General features: G+C 44.3%; 2 protein-coding genes across 4 annotated transcripts in view; one reads left to right on the forward strand and one right to left on the reverse strand.

The window, feature by feature from the left end:
- Positions 1 to 357: 357 nt before the first annotated feature.
- On the reverse strand, positions 358 to 4,211 carry LOC311112332 (uncharacterized protein). Its single transcript, XM_084155396.1, has 4 exons — positions 2,863 to 4,211; positions 1,971 to 2,168; positions 1,775 to 1,883; positions 358 to 1,535 (listed from the first exon to the last, which is right to left on the reverse strand). The coding sequence occupies exons 1-4, from the start codon at positions 2,866 to 2,868 to the stop codon at positions 592 to 594; spliced, it is 1,257 nt and encodes a 418-aa protein (XP_084011522.1). The 5' UTR covers positions 2,869 to 4,211; the 3' UTR covers positions 358 to 591.
- LOC311112331 (centrobin-like) overlaps positions 3,355 to 17,496 on the forward strand; it is a 38,531-nt gene continuing 24,389 nt past the window's right edge. For 2 of the 3 annotated variants that reach the window (XM_084155393.1, XM_084155395.1), the window contains exons 1-12: positions 3,355 to 3,442; positions 4,109 to 4,376; positions 4,712 to 4,895; positions 4,981 to 5,068; positions 14,872 to 14,938; positions 15,047 to 15,176; positions 15,452 to 15,568; positions 15,748 to 15,864; positions 16,091 to 16,189; positions 16,263 to 16,487; positions 16,773 to 16,940; positions 17,043 to 17,149. In XM_084155393.1, the coding sequence (XP_084011519.1) occupies positions 4,111 to 4,376; positions 4,712 to 4,895; positions 4,981 to 5,068; positions 14,872 to 14,938; positions 15,047 to 15,176; positions 15,452 to 15,568; positions 15,748 to 15,864; positions 16,091 to 16,189; positions 16,263 to 16,487; positions 16,773 to 16,940; positions 17,043 to 17,149 (1,568 nt within the window). In that variant the 5' untranslated portion in view covers positions 3,355 to 3,442; positions 4,109 to 4,110. The remainder of the gene's footprint in view (positions 3,443 to 4,108; positions 4,377 to 4,711; positions 4,896 to 4,980; positions 5,069 to 14,871; positions 14,939 to 15,046; positions 15,177 to 15,451; positions 15,569 to 15,747; positions 15,865 to 16,090; positions 16,190 to 16,262; positions 16,488 to 16,772; positions 16,941 to 17,042; positions 17,150 to 17,496) is intronic. The other variant, XM_084155394.1, reaches the window with a different exon arrangement.

Consider the following 17,496-nt stretch of genomic DNA (forward strand, 5'->3'; position numbering starts at 1 on the left):
AGACAAACCAGTCTGATGTTTTTGTCAACTGGAAGTTGTATATTTCCTGAGTAAGCTAGATGGGCTGTAAATAGAAGTACTTTTATATTACTGTATTGTATGTACAAAAAAATGTAAATATGAATTAACTTTGTTGGTAATTTAATTGATCTAATGTTATACTGTATGTTTTTGTTAAGGGTAATAACTTTTTCATAGCTATTAATGAACCTAATGTGATATATTGTAAAAATATCCAACTATTAACCATGTTATGTGCTTATGTGTCATGGCACTGATGGAACTATTAAATATATGTTTGCAAGCAACTGCTTCCAATCCTTTTTGATTTTGGTAAGAGCATTTACAACATCGCAATCCTTTTCAAAATTTGTATTTCAATACATAGATATACAGTATATAACACAATTAAGTTCATTTGCAGTTAAAGAAAAACATGTCGACATTTACATCACAATCCTTTTCAAAATGTGTGTTTCAGTACATAGGAGATATACAGTATATGACAAGTTAATTTGCAGTTAAAGAAAAAAATGTCAAAGGTTCACCTTCCACATTTACCTTAACACTATTTACACATAAAATTCTGCCTTATGTTTTATAACTTAAGAAGACATCCATGTAGATGTTATAATAGAAATGATCAAGCTTCTGTCGCATTGAGTGGATAATCTCCTCATCCCTAAAGATTCTCTCAACTGTGAAGTCAGTGCGGGTATCTGTAATGAAGTCACACCACTGAAGTCCGCTTAAGGCGAGTTGGCCTTGAACCTGATAGTAGTATTTGTGGCTCTTCTTAAGGCAGGCCTGGCCTTTAACTGTGATCAGGTGTTTAACTTGGGTAACATTTTCAACATCGCAACTCTTAACCTCAGCAAGACCAAATGGTGGTGCTTCTGTTGGGCAGAAGACTTTAGCATCCGGGCTGGCTGCAAGGTGAGGTGAATCAGGGTGGATGATGACCCCGCATTGTTTCAGAGAGACATCACAAAAATCAGAATATTGCCTCAGTATCTCAGGTTCCAGATCCAACCCTCTTCTCATAGCAGCTGTCTGAGGAGTTCCTCTCAGAATGCGGGTTGCCAAAGCCTTGGCAGACAACTCCCCACGAACATGGCATATTTCACGGAATCTGCTGGCTGTCAGTCGGGGTTTGCGTACCTGGCTCCACAGCTGGCATTCTGACTGCATTCTTGTTTCTGCTTCAATAGCAGCAGACATCTCCTCTGACACAATCAGGCTGTCCAAATGACATTGTTGTATGTAGTTGGGCTCAAAATCAATGGGAAATTTAAAGTTGTAACCTTCAATAGGCAACTGAGGAAACTCACTGGCACCAGGGTGTTTAATAATATCTCTACTTAATTCTAGAGGGCACTGGTAAGAAAGCACAGACCCAAATGGCACAGGGCCAAATTTAGAGTCCACCAAATTAAGGCCCTCAAGCCCGTGCAGCAATTTGCAAATCCCTGGTTGTGGACGGATGTCTTTCAGTTTCTCAGCACTGGCCATGACGTGAGGATCCGGAATAGGCCCTGGCATGAAAGTGAGATATGTCAAGTTTAGATTTCATTAAATGCCACCTTATCTTTTTCACTAAAAAAGACAACCACACTCATCCAGTCTCGTACATGCTTCTAATACAAATAAAAAAATATCCACTGAAAGTCTATATAAAAAGTAACAAATAATAATCACTTTTATGTTTGTATTATTTTAGAAATGCACTAAAGTCTTTGTGCTCTAGTACAGGCGGGGGCTCATTCAGACTCACCATCATAGGCTCGGTACAGTGTGCACTTCACACCAGCTCTGACACTTGTTTTTTTCTTAGCCGCTGGTTTACACACCGCCATATCATTGGTGGCCTCTGGTACAATTCCCTGTGATATAATAATGATGAACAATACATTGTCAAAAGTCAATACAAACTGCAAAGTTCTGCATCAGTGTAACAAATAATGTCTGACCTGTGTCCTAGGCCGGTGCCAGGTCTGCAGTGCGCTGGTGCATGACAGAGGCAATGGCACTGTCTTAAAGCCCATGGTAACATAGTGAGCACTTTGAAAAAGAAGTGCTACTATGTGATTACATAGTGCTTTCCCAGCAGAGCAGGAACATGACATGTGATTGAGTACCACAGGAACCTCTGCAGAGTCTAGTGTAACCTGTTCATAGAGACATAACAATTAGTGCTGTACTTACAAAACATTTTTTCTGCGTTTCATTATAAACTACTGTACACAATTTTCAAAACCCAATTTCTTTTTTTAATTAAGAAAAATTGGCTGTTCTGAAACCTTTGACAAGTAGTGCCAACACTTATCGAAAATTTGAACATTTTGAGTTATCACAGAATCTTTCCCAGTCTTTATTGCCGTCAACAACCCACATCGGTTTGTAAGAATTTCGTTGTGTATTAAGTTTAATGATACAAAATCAGAGCTCAGACTGAGAAACAAACTGATCCACAGTGGAACTTTGTGGAATCATTCTTATTAAATCTGCAACCGCAGCAAAACACAACAAAAAGAAAACTTATCTATCTTAACCTATCTTATCATAATGTTAGAGAACTGTTTATCTGAGAAACCTGAAGCCGATGAGCCTCCTCATTTTTCTTCATGGACCTGTAACATCGCCCTCTCACTGTCACCTCACCGTTAACTACACTTGAGACTGTTTCAATACAGTGATTGGGAGAAAGGGCGCAGCATTAGCCATTAATACATTACTGACTCTTATCTTACGGTCGATACAAACAGCAGTAATATTAAAAAGAGGCTGCAAAACAGAAACTCGTCAGCTCATAACCTTCGCTAGCATAGGGCTAATTTAAGCTAAATAAAGATAAACACGTACCTTCATAATCAAACAGGTAACCTTCAACGAAGAACTTGTAGCCTTTATCAAGCTTCGATCTTGAAGTAAGGGACCACTTGTCAGCAAGTCGTTCTACGTCGTTAAGTCGTATTGGTGGCAGATGTGAAAGGGACTGGGTGAACTCCATAATGATGTGCTACTAGCTAAGCGTTCCTAAGCGACACCGGATGTAAACATAGCCTGCATCGCGGCAGAACGGAAGTTGTCTGACGTCACGTGAAAAGGGCCTATACCGGACGTGGTGTAGCTTAAACAAGCGAAGTTGCCACTAGTTACCACAGCCAAGCGCGGTAAAAAAAAAAAAAAAAAAAAGTTTTTCAATCAAGCGCCGGGAGTTTTTTCGTTAGTTAGTACCAAAGAGTATCTATATACTGACTAGATGTTGATATAGCCTTCTGCTAACCTGGTCGTTAGCTAGCTAGTGTATTTAGCTAGAAGCTACCATTGAAGTCTTCAGTGAAGGATAGCTTGGTACAGTAACTAGCTAGCCACTAGTACCTTTTCGCGCCCGGGAGTTGTCCGAGGCCCGGGTACATACACAGCCACTCTCAACTAATAGGTAGGATGGGATTGTGTGTTATTATCGTTTGGAAAAGAAGCTAGCTAGGTAGCCTAACCAGAGTCATACTAAACTAATGACGCTTGTTAGTTAGCTGAGCTTGACCTCTAACGTTATGCATCACTATGATCTACAGGACGTTAACTTAATTTGAAAATGTTTAGCTAGTTAGCTATTTGCTAGCAATGTCTCACTCGTTGGTCTCCCATATAGCTAGCTATCACCATAGCAGTATACAGCCATTTCTCAGGATTAGTCACTTTCCTGTTGCTGGACTAGCTAACGACGTTGTCACAACAAACAAACAGCATCAACATTGCCTAGCTAACGTTAGTTGACTAACGTTACCTCTGTCTTATTTGCTCACTAAGTTAGCTAACGTTAATGTTTTGGTTAATTTTTTTGCTAGCTGAACATAAGTAGCTAGTTAACTAGCGAATTAGATAAGAACGTTTTTTTTAGACCAATCAAATGTACAGCAACAGTTAACGTCGTTAGTTAGCTTGCTAGCTAAGTAGCTGGAAAAGTTGTTGTTTGTAAACATAGGTAGCTAACATTAGCTAGGCATAAAAGGTTAGCTATGAACTGTAACTTGCTCATGTGATTGTACACAAACTCTGATTTAGTATTTTCTACACTGACTGACTGTGTGTTTACTCTGTTCAGGGATGGCATCAGTCAGGTGTGAAGAACTACAAAGTGACATAGAACCTTTGCATATATCAGCCCCCACCTCTCCTCCACCCGTTTCTCTCCTCACCGCTTCCCTTTCGAAACAAGCCCCTCCCTCCCCCTCTCTGATCTGCTCCTGGCCTTCCTCGCCCCGCTCCCTGTGGGATGAGTCTCGTGAGGTCACAGCCCGCCTCTACTCCTCGCTGCAACTCACCCGAGACCTCCAGGCCAAAGGTCAACCATCACCAGGCCACAGTCACAGGTAACCCAGGCCCTATCCAGAAACAACCCCTATGCTCCCAGAAACAACCTCACCCCCCTCTTGTCCAGAAATAAGACCAGGTGTTTAACATGCGAACAGACTGGCTGATGGACAGTGTCATGTGTGGTCGGTCCTCTGTAGCTCAATTGATAGAGCATGGCGCTTGTAACGCCAGGGTAGTGGGTTCGATCCCCGGGACCACCCATACGTAAAAATGTATGCGCACATGACTGTAAGTCGCTTTGGATAAAAGCGTCTGCTAAATGGCATATTATTATTATTAGAATAAATTTTTTTTTATGTCTCACTCTCTAACTATCTCTGCGTGTCTCCAGACAGGTGTCATTTCAGTTTTCTTCACAGCTGGGGGGGGAGGGAGGGGGTAAGGCTAGACCCCCCCTGAACCTCCACACCCCCTCCCCCGGGGGGAAACAGGAGGAGGGAGAGGAAGAGAGGGTGTTGGTAGAGGAGATGGGTGTTAATCTCCAGACCAGTGTGGACTACAGCAACAGACTGACTGTAACTAACCCCTTACATCCTACACGTGTTTGTTGTGTGTGTGCGACTTTGTGTGTGTGGTTTCATGTTGGTGTGTTGGTTGCAGAATGGCAGGAGACATATCCAGGACATGGAGAACGTCAGAGCTCACCTCCAAACCATGCTGAGAAGCACACCTACATTGGAGGCAGATGGTGAGACACTAGAGACTCCCTGTATCCCAAATCAACCCGAGCCCTTACCCCCATAGGCACAGATCTTAGAGGAATGGATGGATGTCCACAATATGGCAAAAAAATCCACCTGACCTGTCAGAGGTCAAGATGGAGGTGAAACTAGGGTTGGGCAATATTATGATAGTATTGTCTATTGACGATGATTGACAGCAATTGTCGATGGTGACGACATTATGATGTGACAGACGATGGTTTAGCGTATTTGAACTTGACTGGTGCCCCGCAGTAAAAAAGTATTGCAGGACAAGTGACATTCTAATTTGCCTATTCCTATTTGTTATAGCCTATTTCAATAAAACATTTAAAAAGCCTACAGAACGCAAGAGAGGAATGTAGGCCAGACAAAGCAGAGAATTACACCAAAGCAGCGCAAAATATTGTTTCTCTCGCTCCCTCTCTCTGTCGGATAAATGGGCATAATGGACACTCCTTAACTATCTTGTCTAGCTGTTTTAAAAAAACAGCCTATATTTCCTTCTCTCTCCATTTGATAGGCTATGATTATGGCTGAAGGCTATATGCTTATGCATGGATTTCTCCCGATCAAACAATGAATGTAACGCAGTTCCATCTCAAAAGTTATTTGAATAGCCAAAAAATGTAAGGTAGCCAGAGGACTAATAATGAGATAACAAACAATATCAATAGCCTATAGAAACATTTAATGACAAGTTTAATGACGTTTAAGCTTATTAAGAAAGAAATCCATGCGGGCCGGGAAAACCCCTACATGCGAGGTTGAAAACCAAATGGCCAATAACCTAAGGGTGTCCGCGGGTCCTTAACTTAAAGTCTTAAATCCATTTATATTGTGCTGCTGCTTAATTGTTGCCACTGCGGCAAAAAAAGGGGGGAAAATCAATATATAAAAAAATACTAGAGACACACTTTCAAGATGCCTCTGTGTGTGCACTACGTGTGCCAGTGCGAGTCGGGCCATTGCCAGAGGAGAGCGCAAGGTAGCCTAAACAATTAGGATAGACAACAACACTAGTCATTTCCGGGCGAGAATATCTGCTAGCATTATGCTTGACTGCTGCATCTCCCTGGTACTTGTTTAGCAGCAGTGTTTACTCGTTAACTTTGATTTGTTAGTTATTCGTCCATTTTTCGTGTAAGTATTTTTTGGGGGTCTGTGAAGTAGGCCTACCATAGTTTTGTGACTTTTACAACCTTGGCTTATTAGTGCAAGCTAGCTTGCTAGTTGACTGTTAACCTACCTCGGAGTCTGGACTGCGCTGCTGTGATCACCTCCACCTGCCTGGATTCTTCCTCTGATCGCAGGCCTCCTGGTTGCCTAACCCACCTTTTGGATTATTGCCTAGGGAATGTATCTATTTTGGATGTCCCTCGCCATACCTCCCTCTAGAATACCTATTGAATTACCCTCTTTGACTCTCCTGCGGCCCGGTGTAGCTCCTGCTGCCCGCTGCTTTTTCACCGGCTAGCTATAGGGCTCCCCTGAAGCGCTTCTCTACCTGGTTCTCGCTCTGGTAACCCAGCCTCCACTTTTTTTGCAACCAAATACTACTGGTATCAAGGAATTCAAAATGCAAGAAGATATTTAACACTTAGATGGAGAGTTGATACAATATGTATTTAATAGATACGGTATCGGGTTCATATAACAAACGTCACATGCGTTGCCTATTGTCATCCGAACTCCTGAACAAAGAAAACCTTTCCGTTTATATAGCCCTTCACATATTTTCTTCAACAACTTCTGGTATCCATCAGTGGGCACTCCCCACTCTGATGGTATCACCTTGTACCCAAGTCAGGGTATTCCATCTTTCATTTATTTTATTTTCTATTTCACCTTTATTTAACCAGGTAAGCCAGTTGAGAACAAGTTCTCATTTACAACTGCGACCTGGCCAAGATAAAGCAAAGCAGTGCGATAAAAACAACAACACAGAGTTACATATGGGGTAAAAAAAATCAAAGTCCATAAATACAACAGAAAAAAAATATATATATATAGTGTGTGCAAATGTAGCAAGTTATGGAGGTAAGGCAATAAATAGGCTATAGTGCAAAAATAATTACAATTAGGATTAACACTGGAATGATAGATGAGCAAAATAAATAACAATATAGGAATGAGGTAGTTGGGTGGGCTAATTTCAGATGGGCTGTGTACAGGTGCAGTGATCGGTAAGGTGCTCTGACAACTGATGCTTAAAGTTAGTGAGGGAGATAAGAGTCTACAGCTTCAAAGATTTTTGCAATTCGGCCAAAGGAGGTTTTGGCTTTGGGGATGACCAGTGAGATATACCTGCTGGAGCGCAGACTACGGGTGGGTGCTGCTATGGTGACCAATGAGCTAAGATAAGGCGGGGATTTGCCTAGCAGTGATTTATAGATGGCCTGGAGCCAGTGGGTTTGACGATGAACATGTAGTGAGGACCAGCCAACAAGAGCATACAGGTCACAGTGGTGGGTAGTGTATGGGGCTTTGGAGACAAAACGGATGGCACTGTGATAGACTACATCCAATTTGCTGAGTTGAGTGTTGGAGGCTATTTTGTCAAGGATCGGTAGGATAGTCAGTTTTACGAGGGCATGTTTGGCAGCATGAGTGAAGGAGGCTTTGTTGCGAAATAGGAAGCCGATTCTAGATTTAACTTTGGATTGGAGATTCTTAATGTGAGTCTGGAAGGAGAGTTTACAGTTTAACCAGACACCTAGGTATTTGTAGTTGTCCACATACTCTAGGTCAGACCCGTCGAGAGTAGTGATTCTAGTCGGGTGGGCGGGTGCCAGCAGCGTTCGATTGAAGAGCATGCATTTAGTTTTACTAGTGTTTACAGTAAGGGAAAAAAAGTATTTGATCCCCTGCTGAATTTGTACGTTTGCCCACTGACAAAGACATGATCAGTCTTTAATTTTAATAGTAGGTTTATTGGAACAGTGAGAGACAGAATAACAACAAAAAAATCCATAAAAACGCATGTCAAAAATGTTATAAATTGATTTGCATTTTAATGAGGGAAATAAGTATTTGACCCCTCTGCAAAACATGACTTAGAACTTGGTGGCAAAACCCTTGTTGGCAATCAGAGGTCAGACGTTTCTTGTAGTTGGCCACCAGGTTTGCACACATCTCAGGAGGGATTTTGTTCCACTCCTCTTTGCAGATCTTCTCCAAGTCATTAAGGTTTCGAGGCTGACGTTTGGCAACTCGAACCTTCAGCTCCCTCCACAGATTTCCTATGGGATTAAGGTCTGGAGACTGGCTAGGCCACTCCAGGACCTTAATGTTCATCTTCTTGAGCCACTCCTTTGTTGCCTTGGCCGTGTGTTTCGGGTCATTGTCATGCTGGAATACCCATCCACAACCCATTTTCAATGCCCTGGCTGAGGGAAGGAGGTTCTCACCCAAGATTTGACGGTACATGGCCCCGCCCATCGTCCCTTCGATGCGGTGAAGTTGTCCTGTCCCCTTAGCAGAAAAACACCCCCAAAGCATAATATTTCCACCTCCATGTTTGACGGTGAGGATGGTGTTCTTGGGGTCATAGGCAGCATTCCTCCTCCTCCAAGCACGGCAAGTTGAGTTGATGCCAAAGAGCTTGATTTTGGTCTCATCTGACCACAACACTTCATCACCCAGTTCTCCTCTGAATCATTCAGATGTTCATTGGCAAACTTCAGACGGCCCTGTATATGTGCTTTCTTGAGCAGGGGGACCTTGCGGGCGCTGCAGGATTTCAGTCCTTCACGGCGTAGTGTGTTACCAATTTTTTTCTTGGTGACTATGGTCCCAGCTGCCTTAAGATCATTGACAAGATCCTCCCGTGTAGTTCTAGGCTGATTCCTCACCGTTCTCATGATCATTGCAACTCCACGAGGAGAGTTCTTGCATGGAGCCCCAGGCCAAGGGAGATTGACAGTTATTTTGTGTTTCTTCCATTTGCGAATAATCGCACCAACTGTTGTCACCTTCTCACCAAGCTGCTTGGCGATGGTCTTGTAGCCCATTCCAGCCTTGTGTAGGTCTACAATCTTGTCCCTGGCATCCTTGGAGAGCTCTTTGTTCTTGGCCATGGTGGAGAGTTTGGAATCTGATTGATTGATTGATTGCTTCCTTCTACCCCCCCCCCCACACACACACACAGCGGAGTCGCTCACCCCCTTCCGGAGACATTTGAAACCCCACCTCTTTAAGGAATACCTGGGATAGGATAAAGTAATCCTTCTACCCCCCCCCACCCCCCCCCACACACACAGCGGAGTCGCTCACCACCTTCCGGAGACATCTGAAACCCCACCTCTTTAAGGAATACCTGGGATAGGATAAAGTAATCCTTCTACCCCCCCCCCCACCCCACAGCGGAGTCACTCACCACCTTCCGGAGACATTTGAAACCCCACCTCTTTAAGGAATACCTGGGATAGGATAAAGTAATCCTTCTACCCCCTCCCCACCCCCCCCCCACACACACAGCGGAGTCGCTCACCACCTTCCGGAGACATTTGAAACCCCACCTCTTTAAGGAATACCTGGGATAGGATAAAGTAATCCTTCTACCCCCCCCCCCCCCACCCCCCCCCACCCCCCACCCACCCCACAGCGGAGTCACTCACCACCTTCCGGAGACATTCGAAACCCCACCTCTTTAAGGAATACCTGGGATAGGACAAAGTAATCCTTCTAACCCCCCCCTCCCAAATTGTAAAGTGGTTATCCCACTGGCTATAGGGTAAACGCACCAATTTGTGAGTCGCTCTGGCTAAGAGCGTCTGCTAAATGACGTTAATGTGCCCTTGAGCAAGGCACTTAACCCCAATTGCTCCTGTAAGTCGCTCTGGATAAGAGCGTCTGCTAAATGACTAAAATGTAAATGTAAAATGTTCTGTGGACAGGTGTCTTTTATACAGGTAACAAACTGAGATTAGGAGCACTCCCTTTAAGAGTGTGCTCCTAATCTCAGCTCGTTACCTGTATAAAAGACACCTGGGAGCCAGAAATCTTACTGATTGAGAGGGGGTCAAATACTTATTTCCCTCATTAAAATGCAAATCAATTTATAACATTTTTGACATGCGTTTTTCTGGATTTTTTTGTTGTTATTCTGTCTCTCACTGTTAAAATAAACCTACCATTTAAAATAATAGACTGATCATTTCTTTGTCAGTGGGCAAACGTACAAAATCAGCAGGGGATCAAATACTTTTTTACCTCACTGTAAGAGCAGTTGGAGGCTACTGAAGGAGTGTTGTATGGCATTGAAGCAGTGTTGTATGGCATTGAAGCTTGTTTGGAGGTTTGTTAACACAGTGTCCAATGAAGGGCCAGATGTTTACAAAATGGTGTCGTCTGCGTAGAGGTGGCTCACTCGACATATTGGAATCCTTGTCATTCAGACTCTGTGGCACCAGGAGTGACCTATCTATCAGATTTAACTTTGTTCCTACAATACTGTGAAAAGACGTCGTATCAACTACTCCCCCCTTGATCTTCGCCGCATGAATAATAACTATCGGCTCTCCTATGATGTCCTTGTTCCTGCCCGCTCATCGGGCATCCTACGTAGACGCGGCTAACTGCATCGTGGCTCACGTCACAACTGGCCTGTCAACTATTCTACTGGTAGCAACATTAACTCTCTGGTCTCACTCACGCCCTACTTCCAATCCATCATCTTGTACAGTAAACCATGACTGCCTACGTCCCCTTCAACCTACTGTACCACTATCCATAAACTCACCTCTCTCACAATACTAACTTTGCTCGCCTCAACACTCAATCAATGAACAACAAAGGCCCCTTGCTCCATGAACTAATATCTGACAACAAGCTAGACTTCCTCCTCCTAACTGAAACTTGGCAATAACACAGTGATTTATTTTCTCTTAACCAAGCTACTAACCAAGCTACTCCTGCTGGTAACTCAAAACTTGCCTCTTTCATTGCTGATCTGGACTTTTTCAATATTACCCAACGTCAATTTTCCCACTCACATCAAGGGACACATACTTGATCTCATCTGCTCTGTTGGCCTCAACCTAACTCATATTTCTCTCTCCCTGTTCCCACTATCTTACCACAATATACTTAATTTCTCTCTTCCCTCATACTCACCTCACAACACTGACAAATGCCTTCTCTCCTTCTGCAACATCAAAGCTGTTGACCCCCTCCAACTCTGATGCCAATTGCTCTGCCCTGCCCCTTGACCACACCCCCAACACACCTGATGAACTAGCTGCCCAATTCAAACACTACTCTATCTGCCTCCCTCAACTCTCTGGCCCCCTCCAAACTAAACCGGTTTCCTTCTCCTCCCCCTGGTTTACCCCTGAGCTCCGCGCCCTGAAGCAAGCTGGCCGCCGACTAGAGCGCCTGAACTGGAAGTCTGGGCTCACTGCCCACGCTGAGGCCTACAAACTACACCTCTCCACCTACAGATGCCCTCAGTGCTGCCAGGTCCGCCTACTTCTCCGACATCATTTAATAACAACTCCCAGACTCTGTTCTCCACTGTCAGCAAACCACTTCAGCCCTGTGATGACACCTTCTCTACTCCCTCCACTGAACTCTGCAAATCCTTCCTTCAGATTTTCAAGGACAAGATCACCCAAATAAACTCATCACTGACTGATCAATCTCCCTCAGCCGCACCTGCCCCTGTTAACCTCCCAACTGTCACCCCTGAAACCCGTCTCTCCGAATTCGCCCCCATTGACTTTCCCTATAGCTCAAAACTCATCATGTCATCCAAGACTACAACTTGCTCACAGGATCTTCTCTCCACTGCTCTCATCAAAGTCTGCTTGCTGTCCATATATCGTACACATCTTCAACTGCTCCCTTGCCCACGGAACTGTTGATGTGGCAAATGAAAAATCCTCATCACTGTCCCCTCCAACTACAAAACAGCTGCAATCACCCCCATCTTAAAAATGCCAGTACTAGACACTACTTTCCTCAATAACGTCTGCCCCATTTCCAACCCCGCCTGCCTTGCATGAACTGTTGTCTCCTAATTACAAACCCACCTGCTAATCAACAACCTATTCTAGCCCTTCCAGTCTGGTTTCCGCCCCCTCCACAGTACTGAAACTGCAATCCTCAAAGTTGTCAATGCCCTGCTGATGCTGGTGCCCTCAAAATCCTGATTCTCCTCGACCTAAGTGCTGCTTTTGACACAGTGAGCTATCAGATCCTCCTCACCTGGCTTGAGGGTCTGGGTGTTGAGGGCACCGCACTCTCCTGGCTACAATAATACCTCACAAACCGGACCCACTACATCTCCCTCAATGGCCACACCTCAGATTCAGCTGCAGGGTGTCCCCCAGGGCTCTGTGCTGGGACCCTTACTCTTCATCTACATACTCCCCCTTGGTCAGATCCTCCGTCACTTCAACCTTGACTTCCACTGCTATGCCGATGACACCCAGATCTACCTCGACACCAAATCCCTCCTCAACCCACCTCTGTCCCACATTGAATCCTGACTCTCTGCAATATAAACATGAATTCAACAAAACTTCCTCAAGCTCAACAGTGATAAAACAGAACTACTCCCCATAGGCACCAAATGTACCCTCACCAAAGCTGGCAACCTCACCATTGATGACACCACTGTCTCTCCCTCCCTCCCCCCACACACGCAACCTTGGCGTCATCCTGGACTCCACCCTCTCCTTTGACCACCACATAAGACGGACTGTCAAATCCTCATCCACCTCTGCAACATTGCCAAAGTCCTCCCCCTCCCGTCCTGCCGCTGAAACCCTCATACATGCATTCATCTCCTCCCGTCTTGACTATTGCAACTCACTACTCCCCGGCATCAACTCAAACTCCTTAACGATTACAAGCATACCAATAACATGATGCAGCCGCCACTATGCTTGAAAATATGGAGAGTGGTACTCTAATGTGTTGTATTGGATTTGTCCCAAACATAACACTTTGTGTTCAGGACAAAAAGTTAATTGCTTTGGCAATTATTTTTTCAGTATTACTTTAGTGCCTTGTTGCAAACAGGATGCATGTTTTGGAAAAAATATATATCTGTACAGGCTTCCTTCTTTTCACTGTCATTTACATTTTACATTTACTAATTAGGTTAGTATTGTGGCATAACTACAATGTTGTTGATCCATCCTCAGTTTTCTCCTGTCACAGCCATTAAACTGTTTTAAAGTCACCATTGGTCTCATGGTGAAATCCCTGAGCGGTCTCCTTCCTCTCCGGCAACTGAGTAAGGAAGACGCCTTTATCGTTGTTGTGACAGTGTCTATTGATACACCATCCAAAGTGTAATTAATAACTTCACCATGCTCAAAGGGATAATCAGTGTCTGCGTTTTTCCTTTTTACCCATCTACCAATAGGTGCCCTTTGCGAGGCATTGGGAAACCTCCCTGTTCTTTGTAGTTGAATCTGTGTTTGAAATTCACTGCTCGACTGAGGGACCTTACAGATGAGGGACCTTACAAAAATCATGTTAAACACTATTATTGCACACACAGTGAGTCCATGCAACTTATGTGACACTTTAAGAACATTTTTACTCCTGAACTTATATAGGCTTGGCATAATAAAGGAGTTGAATACTTATTTATTCAAGACATTTCAGCTTTTCATTTTTAATTAATTAGTACTTTTTTTGAAAAACATTCCACTTTGGCCTACACACAATACCCCATAAGGTCAACGGCAAAAACATCTCAATCCATTTTAAAGTCAAGCTGTAACACAGCAAAATGTGGAAAAATAATACTTTCTGAAGGCAGTGTAGCGAGTTCCCACTTATTCAGATGGTAAATTATGTAGCATATATGCATAGCCTAGGCCAATATAGAAAATAAAAACATGCAGGCAAATGAATCTCTAAAGAGCCCAAAAATATATCTTATTATTCTGGATCCTATTTTGACATATTGCAAATCAAAATATCCGTCATGCCTTCCTTGAAAATGTTAGATTAAAAAAGCCAACTTCTTACATGTCTTGGAAAAAGTCATTCTAGAGCTCTCCTGCTTAGCTACTTGATATCTGATTACCTGAATGAGTTGACCACATGTTTTATACAGTAACAGTGCTGTATATTTGACTTTAAGGCATTTTTTCACAGTGGTAGTATCATTATGGTATTAACATTCTACTAAGCTGATATTGGTATCAAAAGCAACATTCTGACCATATAGTTTGTGACCTAGTAAATGATTCACCCATATATTATTATCCAGTTCTGACGACTGTAGACTGCTTCTATCCAGCCCATGATGTAGGCCTATAACCTTGCTCATTACGGTAAGACAGCCTGTTCCTTATCAGACAGTCACTGCTCCATCATGTGCGCACCACACATACAAATCTGTTCTGCTCCTCCACAAGAAAGGAATATTAGAAAATATTTGCCATTGCCTGCACTTAGCCTCTGCTCAGGCTTTCAACAACATTATCTTTTGTCATGATTTGTCCAGTTGCATTTGATTTCGCGCTATAGCACAACTATTGTTTTAGTTGGGGGAGGGTGATAGCATTGTATATAACAATGTTTTATGGGTATATAATCACGATAGGACAAAGGTTGACATCGCCCAACCGTAGGTGGAACCACCACCATATTGCTTACACCTCTTAGATCTGTGCCTAGGGGGTAGGGGCTGATTATTTGGGATTCAGGGAATGGGTGACACACACACACACACACACACTGAAGAGAAAGCACACCGACACACCATTCTCTCTCTCACACACACTGACTTTGCCAATATTTTATTCCCTGTATTGTCCTGCAGAAGGCAGCAGTGTTACAGGAAGTCCCAACCAGTCATTTAACAGTGACAGCACCTCACAGCTACTCAGGTAACACTACACACCTTCTCGTTTTTGTATTCTCTGTTATGGCTATGTTGTCAGTATGTATTTGACAATATGTAAAACAAATTGCACTTTTCTTATTCTCTTCTCCAGTGGTGGGGTAGGAGGTATAGAGGAGTTGTTCCCGCGGTATTCTTCTCGTCTGCGTTCTGACGGTGTCTTCTCCTCCCCGGAAACCACTGTCCTGAGGGAGAGCCTAGACAGGGAGAGGACCAGCCGCAAGGTACACCCACACGCGCACACTGGTCCTGGTATGACCTTCTAACTCCTGAGGATCAGCCCTGCTTTAGCCTGCTCTAGCCTGGTCTTAGTGCTGGCCAGTGTCTAACCCCTCTCTCTGTAGCAGTATGAGGGGCAGATGTGTGTGTGAGGGGCAGATGCTGCCTTGTGTGTAACTGTGTGTCTATAGCAGTGTGTGGTGCAGGTGTGTGTGTCTGTAGTAGGGTTGTCATGGTACCACTATCACAATACTGGTATCGTGACAAGCCTAGTCTGTAGCAGTGTGAGGGGCAGGTGCTGGTGTTGCAGAGTAAGGCTCTGGAGCTGCAGCAACGGTTGGCTCTCGCTATGTCAGCTGACCGGAAGAAGGACATCATGATCGAGCAGCTGGATAAGGTGTGGACACACCTTACACTCATACACACTCTTGCTCTCTCACTTCGCTAGCTCTCTTTCTCTCATACACGCAAATCTTCTGGATGGGTGTTATCTATATGGTGAAAATATCAGAGGCCAAGGTGGAGCTTTGTGTCTATCTGTCTGTCTGTGTCTGTCTGTCTGTGTCTGTCTATCAGACCCTGGCTAAGGTGGTTGAAGGCTGGAGGAAACATGAGCAGGAGAAGAGTGAGGGAGTGAAGAGACTACAGCAGGAGAAGGAGCTGGCGGAGAGACGACATACACAGCAGCAAGAGGTAGCACAAACACAGTATTTATGTGCCTACACAGATTTACAATTTTGCTGCCTTGAATCCATAGCTCTGTTTGAATTTGACAGTGGTTACATTTCCACACCACCATCCCACATCTTTATGCCAAACCAAGTGGCGGGACTGACATTGGCTGTTGTTGTCATCATATATACACAGGACTCACAGATTTCACTGTGTGTGTGTGTGTGCGTGCATGTGTGTTTTCCAGAGCCTTGCTCAATTAGAGCAGTCTCTGGCTCAGGTTGCTGAGGCGCTGGAGCAAGAAAAGAAACACTCTGATGAACTACAGAGAACCAACAGACAGCTGGTGAGTAACACACACACAGTCACATTCTCTCGCACTATCATTTACACACATCTGACTGTGTGTGTGTGTGTAGGAGCTGCGGCTGGTGGAGTTGGAAGGGTCTCTGTGTGACTGTAGGCGTGAGTGTGAGCGCGTGTGTGTGGAGCGTAACAAGGTGTGTGTGGAGCGAGACGGGCTGCATCTACAGGCCCAGGAAGCCCAGGCTGCTCTGACCTGCCTCCAGGAGCAAACAGCCAATGAGAGAAGATCGCTGGAGGACCAGACAGTCCAGCTAGCCAATCAACTGCAAGAGGAGAGGGTGGGTTTGTCTCTCTTGTCCAACATTTTGGAATGTTCATTTAAATCATTCAACTGAAATTGTTACTAAGTAACATCTTTGCCGCAAACGGAAGCCTTGTTGAAAGCTCCTCTGGTCTCTTATTTAGCAACTAACAGCAGTCTCTAACTAGCATTTCTGTGTATGAAGCGTACCTAATGGAATCAGATGTCGTTTAAGTAACTCAAAGCATCCTGAATTGGAGTTAATTCCAAAATTCTGACTTGACCCCATCCTGTGTGTGTGCGTGCATGCGTTTGTGTGTAGGAGTGCAAGCAGCAAGAGGAGCAGCATTTGGTGGAGGTAAGACAGGAGTTGGAGGAGGTGAGAGGAGAGTTGGCCAAAGTGAGGGGGAGACTGCTACAGCTGGAGGAGGAGGAAGTAGACTCGCGGAGAGAGAGGGACACGGAGCGCATGGACTGGGCTCTGGAACAGGTACATGTCTGTTTGTGTGTCTGTGTGTTTACAAGATCTTATGACTGTCTGGAGGTTTGTTTACAAAATTGTGTGTGTGTGTGTGTGTGTGTGTGTGTGTAGGCCCGGTTTGAAGCCCAGCGTTCTCAGTTGGAAGTAAAGCTGAAACAGGAGACTGAGAGACTGTCAGCTTTACAGCAGGAACACATTGCCCTGAAAGAACAGCAGAGGTACACACACACACACACACACACACATACAAACGCCACTAGGGGGCGATAAAGTTCTAGACCACTGTTATTCTACCCACAAGCAACCATACAAGGCCCTCCCTCGTCCGCCATTCGGCAAATCAGATCATGACTCCGTACTCCTGCTTCCTGTTTACAAGCAGAAACTCAAACAGGAAGTATCCATGACTCGCTCCGTTGAGAAATGGTCACCAGAATCAGAAATATGCTACAGGACTGCTTTGCTAACGCTGATTGGAATATGTTTAGAGACTCCGCCGATAACATTGACGAGCTAACCACCTCTGTTACAGGCTTCATTAGGAAATGCATCGGTGACGTTGTCC

The sequence above is a fragment of the Coregonus lavaretus genome (genome assembly GCF_964263955.1).
Source record: "Coregonus lavaretus genome assembly, chromosome: 38".
NCBI lineage: Eukaryota > Metazoa > Chordata > Actinopteri > Salmoniformes > Salmonidae > Coregonus > Coregonus lavaretus.

Excerpts from the sequence above, each read along its gene's own strand:
- LOC311112332 (XM_084155396.1), bottom strand. Across the intron at positions 1,884-1,970 it reads GGCACCGGCCTAGGACACAG|GGAATTGTACCAGAGGCCAC; the intron begins GTCAGACATTAT and ends ATTATATCACAG. Across the intron at positions 1,536-1,774 it reads ACTGTACCGAGCCTATGATG|GGCCTATTCCGGATCCTCAC; the intron begins GTGAGTCTGAAT and ends CTTTCATGCCAG.